This window comes from Lissotriton helveticus, chromosome 6, assembly GCF_964261635.1.
Source record: "Lissotriton helveticus chromosome 6, aLisHel1.1, whole genome shotgun sequence".
NCBI lineage: Eukaryota > Metazoa > Chordata > Amphibia > Caudata > Salamandridae > Lissotriton > Lissotriton helveticus.
In genome coordinates this window covers 591,615,683-591,637,636 of record NC_136067.1, presented here as the reverse complement: position 1 = coordinate 591,637,636, position 21,954 = coordinate 591,615,683, and the positions used below count along the sequence as shown (strand labels likewise).

Here is a 21,954-nt window from a genome sequence, read left to right as displayed (position 1 = left end):
CTGATATTTTTTTAAGTGCCCTCCCAGAGAAACTGGGGTCGCCAAAAGTGTACTTCTGTGGTTGTTTTGCCACAGGACATGAGTCTGGAAACCTTTGAAAACTTTTACTCCAATATTCCAGAGCTTCAGCAGCACCTACCAAAACAAGTATGCGATTATCAGTAGCCTTGGTATGAAATGAGAATCGTCTGGGCAATCCCAGAGACTCTCAAGGGTAAGAGATTGCAACTTTTTCCTTATATCGGATAACAATGGATTCCTTGGGGCCTTACTGAAACTTCTAAAACCTGTGGTAGAGTTCTTAAGAGCCAGAAGTCTCTGAATGTTTACGTGGATGACCTCAAGACCTGAGTCAACTCATAAACCACTTGAACTTCATAATTTTCCTTTGGCAGCTCTAGGGTTTGTCATCAACTACGACAAATCTGAACTCCTTCCTGCTCAGCAAATGACCTTTCTAACCTTCATCATAGATTCAGTTTCATCCATGTAAGCTCTTCCAATCCAAACAATCAGAGCAATAAAAAGGGAGATCTGCAAGGCTCCTGCAAGGTCAATGCTAACTCTTTGTTGGCAGGCGAGATTGTGGGCCTAATGACATTGTCCATTCAGGCAATTTTTATGGGCCACTCTGCAACACCTAAAGACTGCTCATTTGCATGAGAGCTTGTCTCATTCAGATCAAGTAACCCTCACTACAGATGTGCATCACAAACTGCAATAGTTGCTCAACCACATGCATGCTTAGAATGGGAAGGCCATTTTTGGTCTCGTTCCAGACATGGTGGTGGAATACAATGCCAGTCGTTGGGGTTGAGGTGCTTTCTACAGTGAGGTAACAGGGGCACAATGGTTCGGATCAGAACACTTTTTACACATCAATTGTGTGGAGTTGTGAGCAGGTTCCTTTGCTATTTGTTCCTATTCTCCTCAACAAGTGCAATGTTGCTTCTTACAGAAAACGAACAGTGCTTGAACAGTCCAAAAGGTAAATCGTTTGGGAGGCATGCATTTGTGCCTTCTACCAAATTTTGGTGATAGTTCTTTGCCTACTGGGCGCTCAGAATTCAGGGGTCAACTGCAATTCCCTGCAACCCAGAGATGCCAGTGAGTGGAAACTGAATCCGACCCTGTTCCCCAAGATTATGTGGAAATGGGGCCCTTGTCAGATGGACCTGTTTGCATCTTGTCTAACATTCCAATTACCATCCTTCTTCAAATGAAGACACAATCCTCCAGCTTTAGTGACGGATGCATTCTTGCAGAAGTGGCTCGGACTGAACTATACCTTTCCCCAATTCTCTAGACTGCTGAGAATAGCCCTTCAGCTCTGACATCAGTCTGCAGAATTGCTACTGATCTCTTCCCAGTGGAGAACACAAAGTTAGTTTCCAACTCTACTGGAGCATTCTTGCGATTACCCTCTCCTCCTTCCTTGGTTCGCGATGCTCCTCCAGGACTCTCTAGGGTGTCAACACCCCTTAGTCAGGCCATAGCAGTTGAAACTAATAGCATAGAGACTGTCTGGAGGTGCCTGCCAGTGCCACGACTTTTGGACTTTGACCTCATTGACAAAGCATGGACAGATCTGACACATAAGCGATACCAAGTAGCATGGAAACAATGGTCTTGCTGATGTGTGGAATGGAGATTGGATCTCGTGGCAGTGGATGTGATTCATGTTATTAACTTTTTGGCCTCCTTGGTATCCTACCGTCTTTCCAACGGAAACATTCATTGTTACACATCAGCAGTTTCTGGCAGTCATCTTCCCCTTGCCAACAGGCCTGTAGAACACCCTCTTGCCTCTAAAATTCTCAGAGGTGTGTGCTTTACTACGTCACACCTCTATATGCTTCCCTTAGGGATGTATTTTCAGTCCTTAAATTTCTTCAGACCTGGCCAGAAAATCCCCTGCTATTCAAACAATAGCTCTCTGCAAAACGGACACCTTTTTTGTGTTTTGTGTCTACTCTCTTGTAAATGAGTCTCTAACATTCGTGGTCTTGATCTGTCTGATAGACCCTTCATCCTGAAGTGAGTAACCTTTCTGATGAGCAAAAGAAAGAAGTCAGCAACCAGACAGGTGGTATTTCCAGCAGCTCCAGGAGACCAGAAACTTTGTGTTGTTCATGGTCTACAAGAGTTTGTAAAGCGTACTGACCCTCTATGGAGCTCCACAACTAGTCCACTATTAATTTCTTTGTTACAGCCTCATACCCTTGTGTCTTGCCCTACACTATAGCGGGTTGGGAGAAATTGCTTCTTTAGGAAGTTGGGGTACACACTTTCATTTTTAGGGCACATTCAGCTCAGGGAGCCATGGCCTCAAATTTGTTTGCTGGAGAAGCACACTTAGAAGCAATTATCTACATGACTAATTTGCCCTCAGATTCCATGGTTAATGAATTGTACCATAGCCAGTAAGTAGCCCTTTTTCTATTGGTTGAGAAGCTTTAAACTTGAATTATCTGAAGCTTCCAGTCCTGACATAGAATCGTAAACATTACAGCATTTGTGTACACTAATTTTCAATGCTATTAAGGACATGGAGGCGAAAATTATCTCACCCCGCACCTGTATAACTGAACACTTTCCTGTCATGTTTTGATATTGTCAATGTATTTCTTTTTTTATTATTATTTTTTTTATTAAATCTTTTTATTATTTTTAAGACAAAAACAAAAGGAAAAGAGATATCAGGTGCCATATATGCATACATGATAATAGGGTGAACAGGGACAACAGCAGGATAGACGTGAAGCAACAGAGAAGTCTCCAAGAGGCCCGCGCTAATGAATTCAAGACATGACTTGCAAAATTATAGTCGATAAACAGTTTAAATGTGGACTTTCAAGACCCTCCCACCCGTAAAACCAGAACTGCAGAGATTCATGACAGCCAGATGCTAGAGTGTAAAAAACACAAAATCAGGATATTTCGACAATATTACTAAGAAAGGAAAAACTAAAAAGCGATCGGAAAAAAAGGGAAACCATATGAGCGATAACAAAAAGAAAACAAAAAACCCATCACCCCACCCTGCACCGGCTATCGCCTAACCCCCCAAGCAGTGTGCCTCTCACCCCAACTAACTAGGTTCTAAAAGAAGAAAAGAGAGACGGGGCTGGGCATTTCTATTTAAGCTCCCGGTCCCCTCGCCCCCCGCCAGACACCAGCACCCCCTATGGTGAAAAGTCAATACTATCAATAGTTACTGAGAAGAAAACAGGGGGAGCCGTGACGCACTGCCCAACCTCCCGCGAGACAAACAGCCACAAACTCCACATCCTTTAGGGCCGTAACACCAGTTACCGTCGACCATATTCAATCCTGGCCCTTCCGAACCATTGTGTGAGCCCCTCCCATCACTTCAGCAGGAGAATCAAAGTGAAAAAAGAGTCTAAATAAATGCAATACAATACAATTCAAAGTCAGCAAGTGGCCAAGAACTTCAGTAGCATAGGAACACTCCCTCACGGACGAATAGTCCCAATGTGATTTTCTCCAAGATAGTAGAGTCACTAAAGAGGGAGAGGATGAAACAGAAGTCCAAGGACAGTCACCCAAAGGAGTCTCCGGGGAGGGGGCGCAAATCGGTTTTCCCAAAGTCAGCAACGATGGCAAGTATGTCGATACGTTCAAAACACTGGGTTCGGGATGTTCCAAGAGACCAATCAAGGGTTGCTGCTCCTCTTGTCGCACGGGGTCCTCGTCCAGAATCAAAATGGACGTAGTTGAAATCACAGCTTGTGTCAATACCTGAGATGTAGCAGGGTGCGGTTCCACGTACTCCATCACCAATAAGCCCGTCATCATTTTGTGGAGCAGGGCATCCACATGTGAATGAAATGCCCCGATGGCTGCCATTATGGTCTTTAGCGACGGCTCACTCTCCGTCCGATCCATTTCTCCACGCTCAACAACGATCATGGTCACTTCCCCCGAGGAGCCGGCTTCCCCGGGGGGAACAGACAGGAGTGGAACGGACGGCGTCGGAGGGGACTGACCGGATTCTGCGGCAACAATATGCAGCTCGTCTGCGTGGGCGAAGACCCCGACCCGCCGAACCCCGGCCAAGTCACACCGGGTCCACGGGTCAGGGACCTCCACTCCCAGCCACTGTCGTGCCACGTCACTCCTCCCTCAGTGTTGGTCAGGCAAAATGAGCGCCGTCGAGTTCGGGCAAGGAAAAAACCTCCACTACGGTAGACCGGACCCTGACTGGCTCCCAAGGCCGATGTTGTTCAACTACGACACGGGCAGGTCAAAACTCGAAGCCCCGGCTCTCCTGCTGGATTAGGCCGCAAACTTCCATTCGACGCAACTTCGTCTCCCAAGCGAATTAAATATTCAGAATTGCACCATTGGAGTGAGCAGCGGTTCACCCACACGGGGGTCAGGCGTTAAATCAGGATTATCGACAGGATCTTCTGGCAGGATACGGAGGTCGTGGAGCCGGGAGCCTAAGCGGCCATCTTTGTTGCTAGCGTAGCTCCTCCCCCGTCAATGTAGTTCTTAAATACTATCATTTATATGTTGATTTCAATTGACTCCAACCATATATTTATATAGTGCAGACATGTAGGTGTTTATTTTCAGTTTCAAATCATAAGCAAGAATGAAGCCATCATTTCTGATACCTAAGAAAGGTATTTCTCACAGCAAGAAGAGGTGGTTCTTATATTGTCCACCCTGTTTACAGAGCTACATTAGTGTTGATTGGTTATCAATCTACTATGTGACTTGTATTTCGTGTTGGAACTCTGGGTTTTGTAGTTTTTTCTACTGCCATTATATGGTTCTTTTGTTTGTTTACATGCTACTATCATAATAAAGGAAGAGGAGAATGCATGATCATCACCATAGTGTCCTTAATAGAATTGAAAATTCTTGTTCATGAATGCAATAACATTTTCGATTGAAAATGATATTTTTTGTAGAACAATGTCAGAATTGCTTGCTTCCTCTTATAACTGCTGTCATGTTCTCTGCTTTAACCCATAGTGTACTATTAGTGTGCCTTTATTCTACAACACACCGTGGATATGCCTTTTTTGCGAAAGTGCACTTGGCAAACTCTGCAATACAATTTTGCTCAACTTCTTCCCTTGTTCAAAAATTGAAGGTTTTTTAATGCCTCTTGGCAAACTGTATAACATAATATAATATAACAGAAAAGAACATATGGAAACATCACCCTTTCACTTGTTCGGTGATTGAGAAATGTTCTAATGCCCCTGATAAACTGTGATGCTGGACCACAAATCTAGACACACATAAGGCACTGATGGTTGGAAAAGGTATTGGTTTTCCTTTTTCTTGTTGCTGAACCAAGTCTATATATTTGTAATCTCTGCCCTTTATTCTAAATAGGACATAAGAAGATGCATTCCAGAACGTTGATGGGGAATACTGCTGACTCATAGAGAAAACAGCAGCCTCCCCAAAGTCATGAACAATCAAATGACATGCAGATCAATTCATCAGCAGAGATCCTGTGGTAGAACTACATGGGGGTGTAACCTAAAGCTCACAGCATGTGATGTGTGGTAAATGATGCTAGATACCACGTAGATGTTCAGTTGGTTTATTGTAGAAGAACAGCAAGAAGCAACCACGACACAAGCTGGCCAGGCACAAACTGTCACTACCTAGAACGCTAGGAGGGAACAGAGCCAACTACATTCTGGAATTTAGAACACAGGTAAGAATGGTGGTACAGCATAGAAATAAAAGAAGGTAATATACAACACATCTCCTTCCGTAGAATATAAAAGAAAATATGTCACAATAAAAGGAAACTTAACGCATTTAGGAAACAGTCATGAAAAGGAAACTTAGCCAAAACTAAAGAGCTAGCTGAACTAAAGAAAGCTAGCAATGTCAGCAAAGTAGTTTAAGCAATGAACCAATTAAGAGTCACCAGTGAAACTAAGCATTGAAATGGACACACGTCACCCCTCTAAAAAAAAAAAAAAAAAAAAAATTTAATCACAACAGAAATCATTAAGGTGTGCAGGGGGCCTACGGCACCTCTGAGGTCTGGAGGCAGACACAGGAGGGTTGGAATCTGGAACAGGGTTGAGAGAAGAGAGGACAGGATCAGGTGCATCCCCACCCCCATCACCCCGCACCAAAACATCGGGAGGAGCAGACACAGCCGGAGCTGAAACCTGAGAGGGAATGAACAAAAACCCTGAAGATGTAGAATCCTGGGTAGGAACAGAGGAGGAAGGTGAGACAGACACAGGACCAGTGCTAGCTTTCTGGTAGAGAGCAACTCTCCTTAAATTCCATTTTTCACCATTAGAGAGGACTACATATTGAGGATAGACCATCTTGACAAGAAAGGGACCACGGAATTTAGACAAACCACCCGAAAGACGACCGGACTTTATCTTGACTAGATCACCTTTAGCAAGCTTGCCAGAATCCTTACCAGAAGGCAAACACACCGAATTCCCACCAGAGGACTTAGGAACACCTTGGGCCCGTATACCACGACCAACAGAAACTCCTTTAATAGTAGATAGATTCACAGAACTTCCACCAGGAGAATACTTGGTAGGCAGACCAGGATGTGGTACACTTGGCAGCTTATCTAAGGCTGATTGACAAATCATGTCCTTGAGCCAAGAAGGAATTAGCTTGGTATTGGGGACTCTACCCCTCATCATTTCAAAAGGGGACTTGGACTGAGAGGTATGAAGAGTGGTACAATACGCATACACCATCTCACGAACAAGGGAAGAGACAGAAGAACTGCTGGAGAGAGCCATCTGAATGGTGCCCTTCACCAATCTATTAAGGCGCTCACAAAGGCCATTGGCTTGGGGATTGTAGAGGGAAGTTCTATGGTGAGATATACCGCAATCGGCTAAAAAAGCTTGCATGGTATGTGAGACCAACTGAGTACCATTGTCAGTTATAATGACACTTGGAAAACCCTCTACAAAGAATAGGGACTTCAGGTGTTTGATGGTATTTTCCGTGGTAATATCCTTCATGAACTCTACGGATAACCATTTTGAATGGCAATCCACAATGACTGCGGCAAACCTCTGTGAAAGAGGTAACTCGGCCATAGGACCTATGAAATCCAAACAGATGGTATGCCACGGGATTTCAGGAAACTGCAACGCACCCATCTGGGACCCTACAGCGACTTTTAGTCTCTTTTCACCATCCTTACAGATATGACAGTCCTCAACCCAAGAAGACACCATAGAGTCCATACCGGGCCACCAGAAATTTAATTTGAGACGTTGTTGTGTCAGGGTTTGGCCAAGGTGACCCTCATGTGCTAAAGAAATGAGTTTGGGTCTCAAATCAACAGGAGGCACGAACTTATCACCTCGCATCACAACATTGTCACTGCATACAGACAAGTCATCAATGACTTTTAGGAAGGGCCGAACCGAAACATGGACACAGCTCTCCCTGCGGGAACCAAGTTTTATCAGTTGGATGACTTCCTGTAAGACATTATCCTGAGACATGGCATCCACCCACTCAGAACGAGAGAAAGAGCTTTCAGTTATTAGAAGAATATCATCAATCCATGCAACATTCTCATCAAGACTCTCCAGACTAAAGCCAACATCGGTACCAGAAGGAACAGCCAACCTAGACAGACAATCAGCCTGGAAGTTCCTCCAACCAGAGATGTGGGAAATGTCAAAGTGGTACTCCTGGAGTCTAGAAGCCAACCTCGCCAACCTTGGAGAACCAAAAGCCCCCCCGCCAGGGGAAAGGATGCGGATAAGGGGTTTGTGATCCGTTTTGAGGTTGAACCGAATGCCCCATAAATAGGGTCGAAAATGGTGAACACCCCAGGCAGCAGCGAGAGCCTCTTTCTCTATGACAGAATAATTCTGTTCACATTTGGAAAGAGTGCGTGAAGCAAACGCAACAGGCTTGTCACCATCTTTATGAGACTGCAACAAAACAGCGCCTAGGCCGTGAGCACTGGCATCCACCAAGAGAGTTGAAACCTTTGAGGTATCGAAGGGTGCCAGCACCTTCGCACTGCATATAGCTTCTTTGATCTGTTTGAAACACTTTTCTAATTCTGGGCCCCAAGTAAATTTGCAACCTTTCTTCATTAAAGCCCTCAGAGGTAAGGTCTTCTCTGAGAATCTCTCCACAAATTTGGAGTAGTATTCGATTAAACCCATGAATGACCGTAACTGGTCCTTGTCAGATGGGCAAGGGGCCAAGCGTATTGCATCAAGAAGATTCTTTTTAGGTTTTACTCCGTTGACTGAGATCTCATGTCCCAAGTACTCAATGTTCTGGACGAGAAACGAGCACTTCTCCTTACGTAAAGTAAGGCCAGTGTCCCAGATTCTGTGCAAAACATTTCTTAGCACAAGGTTGTGGTCCGCTACAGTGTTTCCAAAAACCAAGATATCATCTTGAAAGAATACCACGTTGTTTAGCCCCTTGAATACTTCACTGACCAGTCTCTGGAACACACTCGCTGCCGATATCAACCCAAAGGGAAGACGAGTAAATTGGAAGATCCCATCAGGGGTGATGAAGGCAGTGAGGTGTTTCGAAGACTCATGGAGTTTAACCTGATGGTAGGCACTCTTCAGGTCGAGCTTGGAAAAATATCTGGCTCCCTGAAGAGTGGACACCATCTCTGCAATGTTGGGCAATGGGAATGTGTCTGCAACGACACACTTGTTCAGGGACCTGAGGTCCACACAAAATCTCAATTTTCCGTCTGATTTCTTGGAAATCACGACGGGCGAAACCCATTCTGATGCTTCTGTAGGCTCAATCACACCGGATTGAAGCATCTCTTCAATCAGGAGTCTGACCTCTTCACGGATAGAAATGGGAATCCTCCGTACACGATGCTGCACAGGTAAACTACCCTTCTTTAGTTTAATAAGATGGGCATATCCCCGAAGCTCTCCTAATTCCTCCTTGAACACAGACCCAAATTCAGAGAGGATAAATTCGACGGAGTCATCATCAACAACCATAATTTGATTCTTTGCTCTTGGGTTGATTACTATGTATAGGTCATATTGATGTACCCAACCCAGGATGGGGGGCCCGTCAACTGAAACATAAACTTTCCCAAAAATAGACCTTTTCTCAAAAACTATCTCAGTCTCGAAGAACCCAAGAATTTCAATCTTCTGACCATTGAACCCTTTAGGTGAGATGTCACTGTCATGCAATTCTACCCTTTCCCAAAAAGTGTCAAAGGTGGACTTTGGTATGATGGTATGGCGAGAACCAGTGTCAACCATCAACAGCACTTCATGGGAATCGATCTTAAAAATGGCTTTGGGTCTGTTTTGTCTTGGATCATCACAGATTACATCAACATCATCAATAATCAGGAGTCTATCAGGTTCAGTTACAGAGTCATCGGCGTAATCATCAACGATGGCAACCCTCTGCCTAGCTTTTGTCTTGCACATTTTGGAGAAATGTCCAACCTTTCCGCACTTCAAACATTCTTTATTTGCGGCAAAACAAAACCTAGCTTCAGAAGAATGGCTATTACTGCCACACCTATTGCAAAATCTACTTGCTGGTTGTTTCTTCGCAGGAGGTTTGGGTCTGTTTTTTACTACAGCAACATTGTCTCCGCAGCAATGTTCACACTCCGCCATATTACCTTTGTCGGAAACAACAGAGACCTCTTGATGAGGAGAAGACTTATGTGAGTCTAGTACTTTCATGCATTTGCTGGATTCTTCAATTACTTTAGCCAAGTCAATTGCATCTTTCAAGGTCGGGTTCTTAGCAGCCCACAACCTCTCCTGTATCTTTCTGCTTGAGCACTGTACTACCAGTTGATCTCTAATAAGTTCATCGTTCATAGCGCCGAACTTGCACTTAATAGACAACTCTCTAAGTCTAGCTACAAAGTCATCTATTGTCTCTGAGTCTTTTTGGCGTTGTGTGTAGAATTTGTAGCGGTTCATTATCAGGTTCTCTTCTTTTGCAAATCTGATTTCGAGACGATCAACCGCTTCCTTAAATTCATCAATGTCTTGTGGATTAGCTCCTAGTGTGATGGGTAAGAATCTGAAGATTCTCTGCCCTTCCTTGCCAAGAGTGCTTAAAAGGATAGCCTTTTTCCTTTTTGGTGAAAATTCCTGTCCGTCTAGCGCTTCAAGATAATTATCGAACATTATATACCAGTCTTCCCATGGTATCTCAGGAACACCAGGTTCGGGTAAAAACTGAGGAGGTAATGTAACTACGAACTGTTGTGCCATTTAGATGGTGTATTAAAGTCAAAAATAAGATAAACGATTAATTTAGCACAATCAGGTTATATATGTGATTAAGTTTTAAGCATACCTCTGTTGCATGGAGACTGGTAAAACTCTGCAAGTCGATGTCTTTGCGCTGAGTTGTGACAGAAATGATAAAGAAAGGGTTTCTGCAATGAATTATCGCGTTCAAATTAGTTAAAATGTCCGTCACCCTTATTTATCGATAGTGAGGCTTGGCAGGCAAACAAAAGGAGCTAAGATGGCCGCCGCTAGTGAAAACGAGGCTTGGAGTCCGCTTATCAATTCTTGAATTGTAAGCTTTAGTTTTTTCCGAAGCCAAGATGGCTGCCGCTAGCGAAAACGAGGCTTGGGATCCGCCTATCAAGTCCTGAAACGCACGCTTTAGCCTTGACGGAGTTTGCCGATGTGGTGTCTCCTAGGCGACAAGCTCCAATAGCAGGGAGACGGTGACGTCAGATCCACTGCCGTTACTGGGGTTAGCTTTGCGGTCGAGCTTAAAAGTACTTACAGGTACACCACAGGAGTATCTTTGGCCGGATTTGAGGGGCACCTCCTGGAGATAGACGGAGTCCACACGCAGCAGGTTCGTTTCTCGTCGTGGATGTTCCGCAAAACCGGAGTTCAACTCACAATCTCCTTTGGAAAGCTGGTATCCTTTAGCACAATTTAAAAGACATAGCTTTCAAGAGACCATCTCAGTCCAGGCAAGTTGAGAACAAGTTGGAATCTTGATGATCCATTTTATTTCAATAATTTTGCCTACATGGCTATTTATAGTTAAATAATCAACTTTAGCATGCTAAATAAATAGCAATGTTAGTAGGCTTAAGATCACAGAAAGTTAGACTCTTACCCATTGTATCTAGTGTTGTAGAATAATCATCAATTAAGAACAAAGAAAAGCATTAGGGATTCGGCCACATCTACATATGACTAACACCGAAGAATCACTTTTAGTACAAGAAAAACTAACAAGGATTCAGGGCTCTTCAGGGGTTGCTGTACAGCATGCCTCACGATGACAAATTACACTTACAAATGACAGGATTAGGAACCAACTTCAGTAACTAACTAATAAGACTCAAGTGTTGAGGGTGGAGCAACATCTCTTCATTTGATATCCATCTTAACCACTATTCACAACATGATCTATCAACTATTATCTAAACTCACAACCTAACCTTTCCAGATTCTCAAAAGGGGGAGTATAAGGTGGTCAGAGGCGTCATTATTCACCAGGCCCTCTGGTTTTTCAGGGCTCCAAACTTGTGCTGCAACATTTCCTTATAGATTTAAAGCAAAGTTGTATTTTCTTTTTTAAATGATGAGGTAGCTAACAAAACTAACACAAATAGATGGCACCAGATACTGGATCAACCATGTTGTTTCTTTTCATGCAAGACATTTTTTTAAAACATTGAATTAGGTCCTCTTCCTATGAGCAGACCTGCTTTACTTTGTTGAACCGAGCTCCGCAAAAGTCTCTGGCAGGACTAAACCTCTCCCATGCACTTATGCATCTTGACTTGTCAAATTTACAGATATTCAGACTTAGTTACATCATTACCTTGTAATTTATCAAATCTATTTAATACCAACACAATCCAGAAATGTACACATTGCAGTGTTTGTTAAAAAAATGAACTTGACAATATTATTTGGATGTGATTAGTGAGACAATACTACTAGATTGTTCTGTTTCGGTAATAGAAATACATACTTACATTGTTTGATCGTAGAGAGACACGTCCTCCGCATCGTGCACAAAATTTTGTCCGACAGTAGGAACATAAATGTCCACACCCATCTGCAAACTTTGTTTTGTGACATATTCCACATGTTGGTGCATCATCTTTGTGCTCTCCGGGATAACGACGAGTGTCTTCACCAATAGTTTTAATTTGCTCTTTATAGCTTTCAAACTGCTGATGTAATCTCCTGTATAGAAGAAAACATGCATTTAGGTCTGTAGAGTGCAACATTGAATGTAGTTTTAATTAACAATTGCATATTGTGTTTATGGTTTAAGAAATGACGATTTATACTCATTCTTGAAATTATCTCTCTCATGCAGCCAGCATTCTTTTCAGAGCACATTTGTATCTTATAATTTCACCAGAGACAAGGCTGAAATCTTCAGCCAAGGATTTAATTTTGGATATGCATCAGATTGGGTATTGTCTAGTCTCCTTCACTTGTTTCAAGTCAACCTTCTGTTCAGGGGGATCCCATTTGTAAATGGAATTGCCTGACGCGAAACTCCAAATCTGATCAGTTGAGGAACACCTAGCTTGATTGTCAAGCCCTGGTACTAGGAACTCCATGATTAGGCAACAATAAATACATTCACCTTGGTGTTTAGAGTTTTTGTTATCAAATTGTTTGTAATAAAGCAAGCAATCTCTAAACTACACTGATCCTTATCAGGTAGCAATAGGGCTCTAGCTACCACTAATCTATTACTTGTGATAACGTTGTCAACTTTCACTGAAAAGTACCCAAATGTGTGCCACTTTAGCACTACCTCTAAGATCTCATATTCCGAACCATGAGGTGCCAGTATGGTAATGTTGAGCTGCAGCAGCAGGCAAAAAGTAAACCATATCAAGCAAGGGTCAAAAGAGGAAGACAATAATTTGCTAATGACCCAATTTAGAAACTTCTGTTCCCCAAACAGCACTTGCATTTACATGTTTTTGTCCACAGGGAAAGAAACTGGAACTAATGACATGCCAACTTTCTATTAATCAGGTGCCTGGTGTGCCTCAATGACACTACTACTATGATTGGAGTAAGTAACCTGAGAAACACAAACTACCCAAACTAAAATCCATGTTTTTGCGATGGCAGGCACTGACTTGCCCCTAAATTAAATCAGTGACAATTTCACAATCCAGATCCTTGAGGCTGTTTATACTGATCTAGGAACACAAGGCTAATTAGACAAATTACTTAAAGGTAGGACACAAGGCACTGCTGAGTGCAAAATTGTCAATCCTACTCCGCAAAAACATAAAAACATCATCCCATCCGTGTAACAATGGGATTTGGATTATAAACAAGCAGCAAATTCTATAATACATTGGGATGTTAAGGCTTACACGAAGTACACTGTTTATAACTGCATCGTCCTGCCTCGAAATCCTGAGTCACGCCTTTGTCACCCCCTTCCAAAAAATGTATGCTTGAAAAATCTGGGACTATCGAGGGGTTTATGTTTGAGTTACAGCTTGCCAGACTGTAATATTACAAAACTATGGCTCCCTTAAAAAGGAAACTTTCCAATTAGCCTTGATTAAACGTTTTGACATTTATTTGGTGAAGCAACTAATAGAACGTTTCGCTTTTCATTAAATATTCATGATACTGAACAATAAGTATTAAAAATAAAAGTTAGGTGAGGAGCATGCACTTAAGCTTCTGACATTTGTTGCACCCCTATGGCTGTAACAGTATCAGTAGCGCAGGGGTTTTAAAGGGAAGGTGGGAAGTGGTGTTAGTATTTAAGCAGGTTGCAGTAAGTATTGCCTCAAAAGACAGGGAATCGCAGAGGGTTCGGGCAAACTTACGGTGTACACCCGTCAGTCCCAGAGGACAACAAGAAAGGCAAGCTAGAAAAAGGACAAGTAATATTTAGAATCACATGAGCAGTCGATTAAGGTACTATACATATTTTTAGGAATTAAACAAACCTACACCTCTCAAGAATTCCTACTCAGTGCTAGCATACAGACGTTCACATCTATGGTATATTTACCAATCAAAATATATCACTTCAGTTATTTACTGAAAATTCTGCAGTGTAGGTATTTTGTGATGCCCTGGATCGGGTGATTGCAGTCCTGTCCATGCCCATGAGAGAAAGTAATGTATTCATTTGTCAAAGTCCTCACCCATGAATTCTGTTGCGGCCTCGTTTTAGAAACAGCATTGGATGAATTCGAATAGATTTCCAGGCAAAGAAACCAAACCGAGCTAAGCAGATTTCTTTCTTTGCAGACCTTTGACACATAGTTTAGGGGGCAATACTAATCAAGAGATAAAAGAGCGTGATAGGATTTTGGAAAAAGAGGGGAAATCAACTTTTTGAAAAAACATTCTGAAAGGAGTGAGGCATGGGAAATGAGTGTGGAGGTGTCTGAATCCCCACAGAGGTAATGAGGAGTAAAACAAAGAAAGGAAAGTCATTGAAACTCAACAACTTACTTAAAAAAGACATACATATTACTGTTTGGCAAAGAAAGGCAAAATAAAGTGTGATCAAAGGGAAAAATAAGGAGAATTATTGCCAATAAGTGGGTTCACTTTAATCACTATTATGCAAAAAATAGACTGGTGAAGTTAGGGCTGGAACAAAATAAAAACACCGTCACAGAGGGACAATGTTTTTTTATCATCAAAAAGATGACATGCAGGCAAAAGTATGACAAGAATGATCAGTAAGGTACAATTACTTTGTCATAAATCTGGAAGAGACATTTTTGTAGGACAGAAGCCACAAACAAGCATTACACTCGGATGTATGTCACTACAGCGTATGCTTTTACAATGCAGGCCATTACGACGCAGGTTTTACAACGCAAGTCGTTACAACGACTTGCGTTGGGGGCGCTGGATAGGGAATAGTTTAATTTACTATTCCAACTCCAGTCCCCGTGGATAGTAGGGAAGGTGTTGGATAGTAATTAAACTATTCCCTATCCTAGAGCGCCCTCCAGTGCAATTCGTTGTAATAACTTGCATTGTAAAAGTTGCGTCGTAATGGTAGTGCGTTGTAAAAGTTGCGTTGTAAAGGATGTTTCCCATTACACACACAAGATTAATGTCATTCATATTTGAAAGGCAACTGGGACGTAGCTGAAAAGCTAGTTGTTAGAAAGTCATTCTTTGGCCCTATTCACCCTCCTCTTTTGCTGAATGATACTGGCGGTAACTGAATCTGACTGTGCCCTGAACACTGCTGGCAGGCGTAGGCCAGTGCTTTGTTTAAAACACAATACATGTATAGGGTACACTATGTAGTAGGGTACCACTTACAAGTGGCCTAACAGACCCTATAAGTCCCAAGTAGGTGACAGGGCAAGGGGATTAATCTACCTATAAGCACCTAGAAGATAATAGGAAATGGAAGTTCAAAATCCCAGCAGATTATATGCACTTTGCATGTGTGGACTGCTGAGTGTCCGTTTGTCATTTTAAATAAAGCCTTGCCTTGCTGACTGCCTTTAAAAGTAAATTCTTAGAATTAACCTATTAGTACTTAGTAATAGGTCAGGGGGATTGAAACTACCTATAAGAACCTGCTATATAATAGCAACCTTTTTGTACTTGCATGCATGCGCTGGTGAGTACCTGAGGTCATTTTCAAAGGAGCCCTGCTGTGCAGTAATACTTTTTATTAATACATTTACTGCAAATGTGACTTTGGTGCTATGGCCCCTTTAGAAGTGATAATCTACATCATGTTTCCATATTAAGTATTCTACCCTTGGTGTCCCAGGGGTGGGGGTAATGTAACTATAAGCAGGGTCCTTATAAAAGATGTTGTATAAACCTTGGTGAAGGAAATCTGCCCATTCTTGTTTTTACTCATTGTAGACACTTGGCCCATAGGCTAACATTGCAACATTTTACGCATGCATAATTATTGCCAGGAAGGGAATAAAATATCATTCAAAGACTTAACAGAAGGGTATTGATAAATCCAACACTCTGCTATTGTTGAAGTTATCATAACTTGTACAGCAGAGAAGTTATTCAACTTTCTTTTCTGTGAGCTAAAATCCAACCCTCCTGTAATCTTCCCTGAGTGGTCAGCTCTAATGGGATTAGCCAGTCGGTCTTGATTTAGTGATAAGTACCTTGGCTGAGCAGAAGTTATCTGATGGAGGGAGTTCTGCAGCTGCAAAGGAATGCCAGAGCAGGGGAAAGGGCCATAAAGCATGACCTTCAAAGAAGGATAGGACATGCTAGAATGCCAGCAAGGCCCACCCCCTCTTCCTGCCAGATGGCAGCCTTAGGGGTGGAGGAATTTGAAGAGGTGAGGAGGGGAACTTATGGAAATGAGCCACACTGAGTTGGTTTAGCTAGCTCTTTCTGCTCTGCTGAGATTTCAGCCATGATGGATTTTAGAGGAATAGTGCTTTCTGGGACAAGATGCCATGCTTTGGAGGCAGTAGTCATGCGCCTCGGTGGCACCCTGCATCCCACTGGTCAGGGGTGCCCCCCTCTTGATGTCCAGAAGCTGAGAATAAATATGTGAAGGTGCATAGCCTCTCAGATATGCTGCCTGAAACTACAAGGAAAAGGACTGCTCTACTGGAATCTGAATTTACACCCAAAGGCCTGTACTCTGAATGAATGTGCCTGCTCTACAATTTGGTACTACAGCTCTGGGGACTGTGCCGTGCCTCAAGAAGGATTAAGGAGTGAACACCCTGCAACTACAGGTTAACAGAGCCCACCTGCATAGTCTCTACCAAGAGTCCCCATCCTGTAGTCTGTCCAGTGGACTCTGAAGGATTGCCAGGTGCATAGGGGAAATTGTTGTCCAGACCTTCCAGAGACCATCCAGGAGATTTCAGACTTTTGGTTTTGTGTTCTAGACACTTTGAACTCACAAGGAGACCTTTAGGAAGCACCTCCTGAAGTTCAGAGAACTTTGTAACACTTTTGGGAAAAAGCTCCATAAGGTGACCGACCCGACCGTGAGAATTAAGTTGGTCACCTGCAACCACGACCTGGCCTGGATTTCAGGTTCATCCAGCAGAAAGCTCTGGAATTCCAGGATTTGACTGGGGCCTCACAGAAAGTCAAGCCAGTGACCTCTCTTTGAATACAGCCTGCTGCAGAGGGTCAAGGGCCATTGGAAGAAAAAGCTCCAGAAAAGTTTCTAAGTGTGAAGGTAACATTTTGACCAGGGCCTCGCGCTTAGTGTATCCGACCAAGACTCCATTGTGATCAATCTCAAACTTTGATTTTGTCCCGGTCAAACGCATCCAGATGTCCCAGAGTGGCTCAATAGGCTTCAAACACTAGAAAGTGGTTAATCTTGTCAAATGTATTTCTCTGGTTCCCCACATTAGATTTTGTCTATTTGTTTACACAAATATTTATTATCTTTATAAATTGGTGTGGGGTTTTTATTGTGTGTTGTGTCTTATATTATGTGATGTACAGGTGTTTTTAAATGCTTTACACCCCTATCCTATAAGTTAGGCCTGGTGGCTCATGGTCAGCTGCCGAGGGTTGAGTAAGAGGCTAATTTACTGAGACCTTTACTGGACCTTATACCTTGTTAGTGGACTTATTACTAGTAGTAGGTGCATACTAACCCCTATAAATTACCCACTTGCCAACACTTGTGTACTCTGACTTAGGCACATTTACAGGAATATACAGGAAGAGCGAGCATAGATAATTTAGGATTGTTGATCAAAGATTCAGGTGGGTCTTTTTGAGAAACGAGAAGGCTGTGTGTAGAGGGTTCTATTGGTTCATGAGCAGTGTTTGGATTACCAAGTCAGAAAAGACTGGCTAAGTTTTACTTTAAGCAGAAAAGCACGTTTTCATCAGCCTTTCTGAAGCAAATATAGTGTGCTCCTCAACAGATCTAGTTCAGGCCATCAAAAGTGCATGCGCTTTTTGGCGGGGCAAGCTAATGACCACTCCCTACAAAAGGAAAGCTGGTGCCCTGATGCACACAACAAGTGCACAAAAGGCAAGCCCGCTTGCATCTATCCAGGCCCAGAAGGACACCAGAAACCAGGACCCTTGTCCGCTTTAATAGCGCTCAGATTTTTTCATCTCTGGAGGATTTTTAGGCTTGTCAGACTAAGATTTCGACAGATTGTCCACATACTATTGTTTTGCCTGACAAGGATACTATAAATATGTGTAAACAATGACATTTTATGTTTAATTTAGACACCACAATAACGAGCAACCTGCCTGTGCTGGTAAGGATAGATTTGTTTTTTTAGTATTAATTGTCGTTGTTTTGTACAACACTAAACAGATATTTAGACGTTTTGATCAGATTAAAAGTCAGATACAATATGTTTAACTGAAACTTGGCCTAATGACTGTTGCATGCCAGATGTAGCAGAGGCTCTACCTGAAGGATATTGTTTGATCAGAAATGACTAATAAAATGGGTGGCTGTATTGCCATTGTTTTTAAGTCAGAGTGTTCTTGTGTTACAGCTGACATATTGGTCACTAAATGTGAGGGTATTTTTCTCTCCTAATGTGCCACAGAATTTCTCCTTCTCTGGAGCTGTGATGTACCACTCTTCTGGCTCAGCGGTTAGCTTCTCCACAGCTCTCACCAAAGGCCTTGTGCCATTGGCTATGGAATATGTCAATTCTAAACCTGTAGAAGATTTTTTTTTTTTTTTAAACATTTTTATTATTTTAGTGCAGAAACACAAAACTGTACATCATATTGGGGAGCTCTGTGACTTCCCATGCAGGAAAGCATTGCCTAAGGTACAGTTATTACACGGCCCTTCAGCCCGCAACCCTGGGGTCGGGCGGCAATTCCCATTTCCAGCCAGACGGCAATTTCACAGTATAACATGTATAACGGCAATAAACTCGAAATTTTCTGCTGTTCTTTTCTCCCCCCCAGTCAACATATATGTGTTATCCCGTTTTGGTTCCAAACTTTTAGCCCCAACACTCCCCCCCCCCAACTGTACACTTGTCATCACATCCCTGTGCCTGTGTTTTCGAAGCGGACCGTTCACAAAGTTCTATCAGTAATTTCAGATGGCAGTTTGAAGACTTTAGCAAGACAGTACGGAACCTCCCCATCCCACCACCCCCCAGCACGCGGCAGCATGTCACACCACCCAAACCCCCCACTCTGCGCGCCAACAACCCTCCGTATCCACTCTCATGACTCCGTGTCAACAGCCTCACATTAGTCAAGGCAAACTTGCAGTTTCACCCCTCCCTTCTCCATTAGGTGTCTCCACTCGCACTCCACCCTCCAGCCCGTGGTATTGCCTCCATTTGGCCCACACTCTGCGGAACTTTTTGGGGCAGCCCCTGGCTTTATATGTCACCCTCTCGGCCGAACCTGTAGAAGATTTGAATCTACATTTCAAAAATGAACTTGGATCTTTTGCTTCAAATCTTGTCAAGGATCTCTCCAGCTTGTACAACGTATTTTCCATTCTTTCTACAGCTACAAGACAATGGTCTGAATTGCCACCAGCCAATTTCTTGGACTCAATGAGAACAGCCAAACCCCACCTACATTCAAATATAGAGGAAGCAGACAAAGTGGTTAGGTCATGGATTAAGTCTACATTTGAGATACTGATTCCTATGACTACTTCTCTGAACAATATGTGAAAACAGAAGCACCATGGTTTAACAGCCATCTTTCATCGTCATCGTCAAAGAGCTCTCCAACCCCAACGCCGGAATCAACGACATCACCCCTTCGCAAGACCTCTGCAACTCCCTCGCCGCCTACTTCCACAACAAGATCGCGGACATACACAACAGCTTCTGCTCTCAACCAACGCACGCCACGACCGAACCACCGCCCCCCACCACCACCCTCCACGCCTGGACCCCGATCAGCACCGAAGACACCGTCCGCACGATGAACTCCATCCACTCCGGATCTCCGACCGACCCCTGCCCCCACCACATCTTCAACAAGGCCGACACTGTCATCGCACCCCACCTGCGGGACATCATCAACACCTCCTTCGACACCGCTACCTTCCCGGAGAGCTGGAAGCATGCCGAACTCAGCGCTCTACTAAAGAAGCCATCAGCCGACCCCACCGACCTCAAGAACTACCGCCCCATCTCGCTGCTCCCGTTCCCTGCAAAAGTCATCGAGAAGACCGTCAACCAACAGCTGGCCGCCTTCCTCGAGACGAACGGATCCCTCGACCTCTCGCAGTCTGGCTTCCGGGCCAACCACAGCACCGAGACCGCCCTGATCGCAGCAACCAATGACATCCGAGCCCTGCTCGACAACGGAGAAACAGCGGCCCTCATCCTCCTGGACCTCTCCGCGGCTTTCGACACTGTATGCCACCGCACCCTAGCACAGCGCCTCAGCAACGTCGGAATCCAGGAGAAGGCACTGGAGTGGATCATCTCCTTCCTCGCCGGAAGGACACAGAGAGTCCGCCTCCCCCCGTTCAGATCAGAAGCCACCGAAGTCATCTGCGGCGTTCCCCAAGGCTCCTCGCTCAGCCCAACCCTCTTCAAACATCTACATGAACCCCCTCGCAGCCATCGCACGCCAGCACAACCTCAACATCATCTCCTACGCCGACGACACCCAGCTGATCCTCTCCCTCACCAACGACCCCGCCACCGCCAGAGCCAACCTACACGAAGGGATGAAAGAGGTAGCCGAATGGATGAAGGACAGCCGCCTGAAACTGAACTCGGACAAGACGGAAGTCCTCATCCTGGGGTCCTCCCCCTCCGCCTGGGACAACTCCTGGTGGCCCCCAGCCTTAGGCAGCGCACCCAAACCATCAGACCACGCACGCAACCTGGGCTTCATCCTGGACTCCTCCTTCTCCATGACCAGACAAGTCAATGCCGTCTCCTCGTCGTGCTTCAACATCCTGCGCATGCTACGGAAGATCTTCCGGTGGATCCCCACCGAGACCAGGAAGACGGTCACCAAGGCCCTCGTCATCAGCCGTCTGGACTACTGCAACTCCCTCTACGCCGGAACCACCGCCAAACTCCAGAAGAGACTCCAGCGGATCCAGAACGCCTCAGCACGACTCATCCTGGACATCCCCCACCGCAACCACATCTCCGGACACCTGAAAGACCTGCACTGGCTCCCGGTCAACAAGAGAATCACCTTCCGCCTCCTCACCCACGCACACAAAGCCCTACACAACCAAGGTCCAGGATACCTCAACAACCGCCTCAACTTTTACGCCCCCAAACGCCAGCTTCGATCGACCGGCCACGTCCTCGCCGCCGTCCCCCGCATCCGAAGAGCCACCACAGGGGGAAGGTCCTTCTCCTACCTCGCCGCCAAGACTTGGAAGTCCCTCCGGACACACCTCCGCCTGACCCAGGACCACCTCGTCTTCAGGAAGCAGCTCAAGACCTGGCTGTTCGAGCGGTAGCGGACCCCCCCCTTCCCCCAGCGCCTTGAGACCCTCCGGGTGAGTAGTGCGCTCTATAAATGCTTTGATTGATTGATTGATTGATCTTTCTGCCCATAAAAAAGGCTATACATCACTAGAATGAGCCTGGTGGAAAGAAAGTACAACCCCACCTGCAAAATACAATACCAAAAATACGTATTAGAAATCTATGACTGCAATGAAAATTAATAGTGCCCCCAGTTTGTCCACAGAAACATACCATAGTTAATTCAGTGCTTAATACTCCCACGAAGACCCCTTTGGTTCCCCTCACCAACATTAAATGTAATACAATTGTTGGATTTTTTTTTAATAAAATCACAGAAATGTATTCGAACTTTCATTTGATGCTGAGAACATCAAAGCGCCAGAGAGCTTTCAGCTACTCAACATCAGCAGTCCATGTATGTCTTCTTTCAATTCCATTGTAATGGATAGGTGTTTTATCCTCATTGATTCTATTAAATCAGGTTCCCCCTAGATCCTGCTCCACCACATATTATTAATAATGGTACCACCATCATTTAG

The 21,954-nt window shown here is 44.1% G+C and overlaps 1 protein-coding gene across 7 annotated transcripts in view; it reads right to left on the bottom strand.

The window, feature by feature from the left end:
- The window catches only part of RIMS1 (regulating synaptic membrane exocytosis 1), a 2,308,950-nt gene that overhangs the window by 1,907,665 nt on the left and 379,331 nt on the right, over window positions 1-21,954 (bottom strand). For all 7 annotated transcript variants that reach the window (XM_078648052.1, XM_078648043.1, XM_078648046.1 and 4 more), the window contains exon 2: window positions 11,999-12,212. In XM_078648052.1, the coding sequence (XP_078504178.1) occupies window positions 11,999-12,212 (214 nt within the window). The remainder of the gene's footprint in view (window positions 1-11,998; window positions 12,213-21,954) is intronic.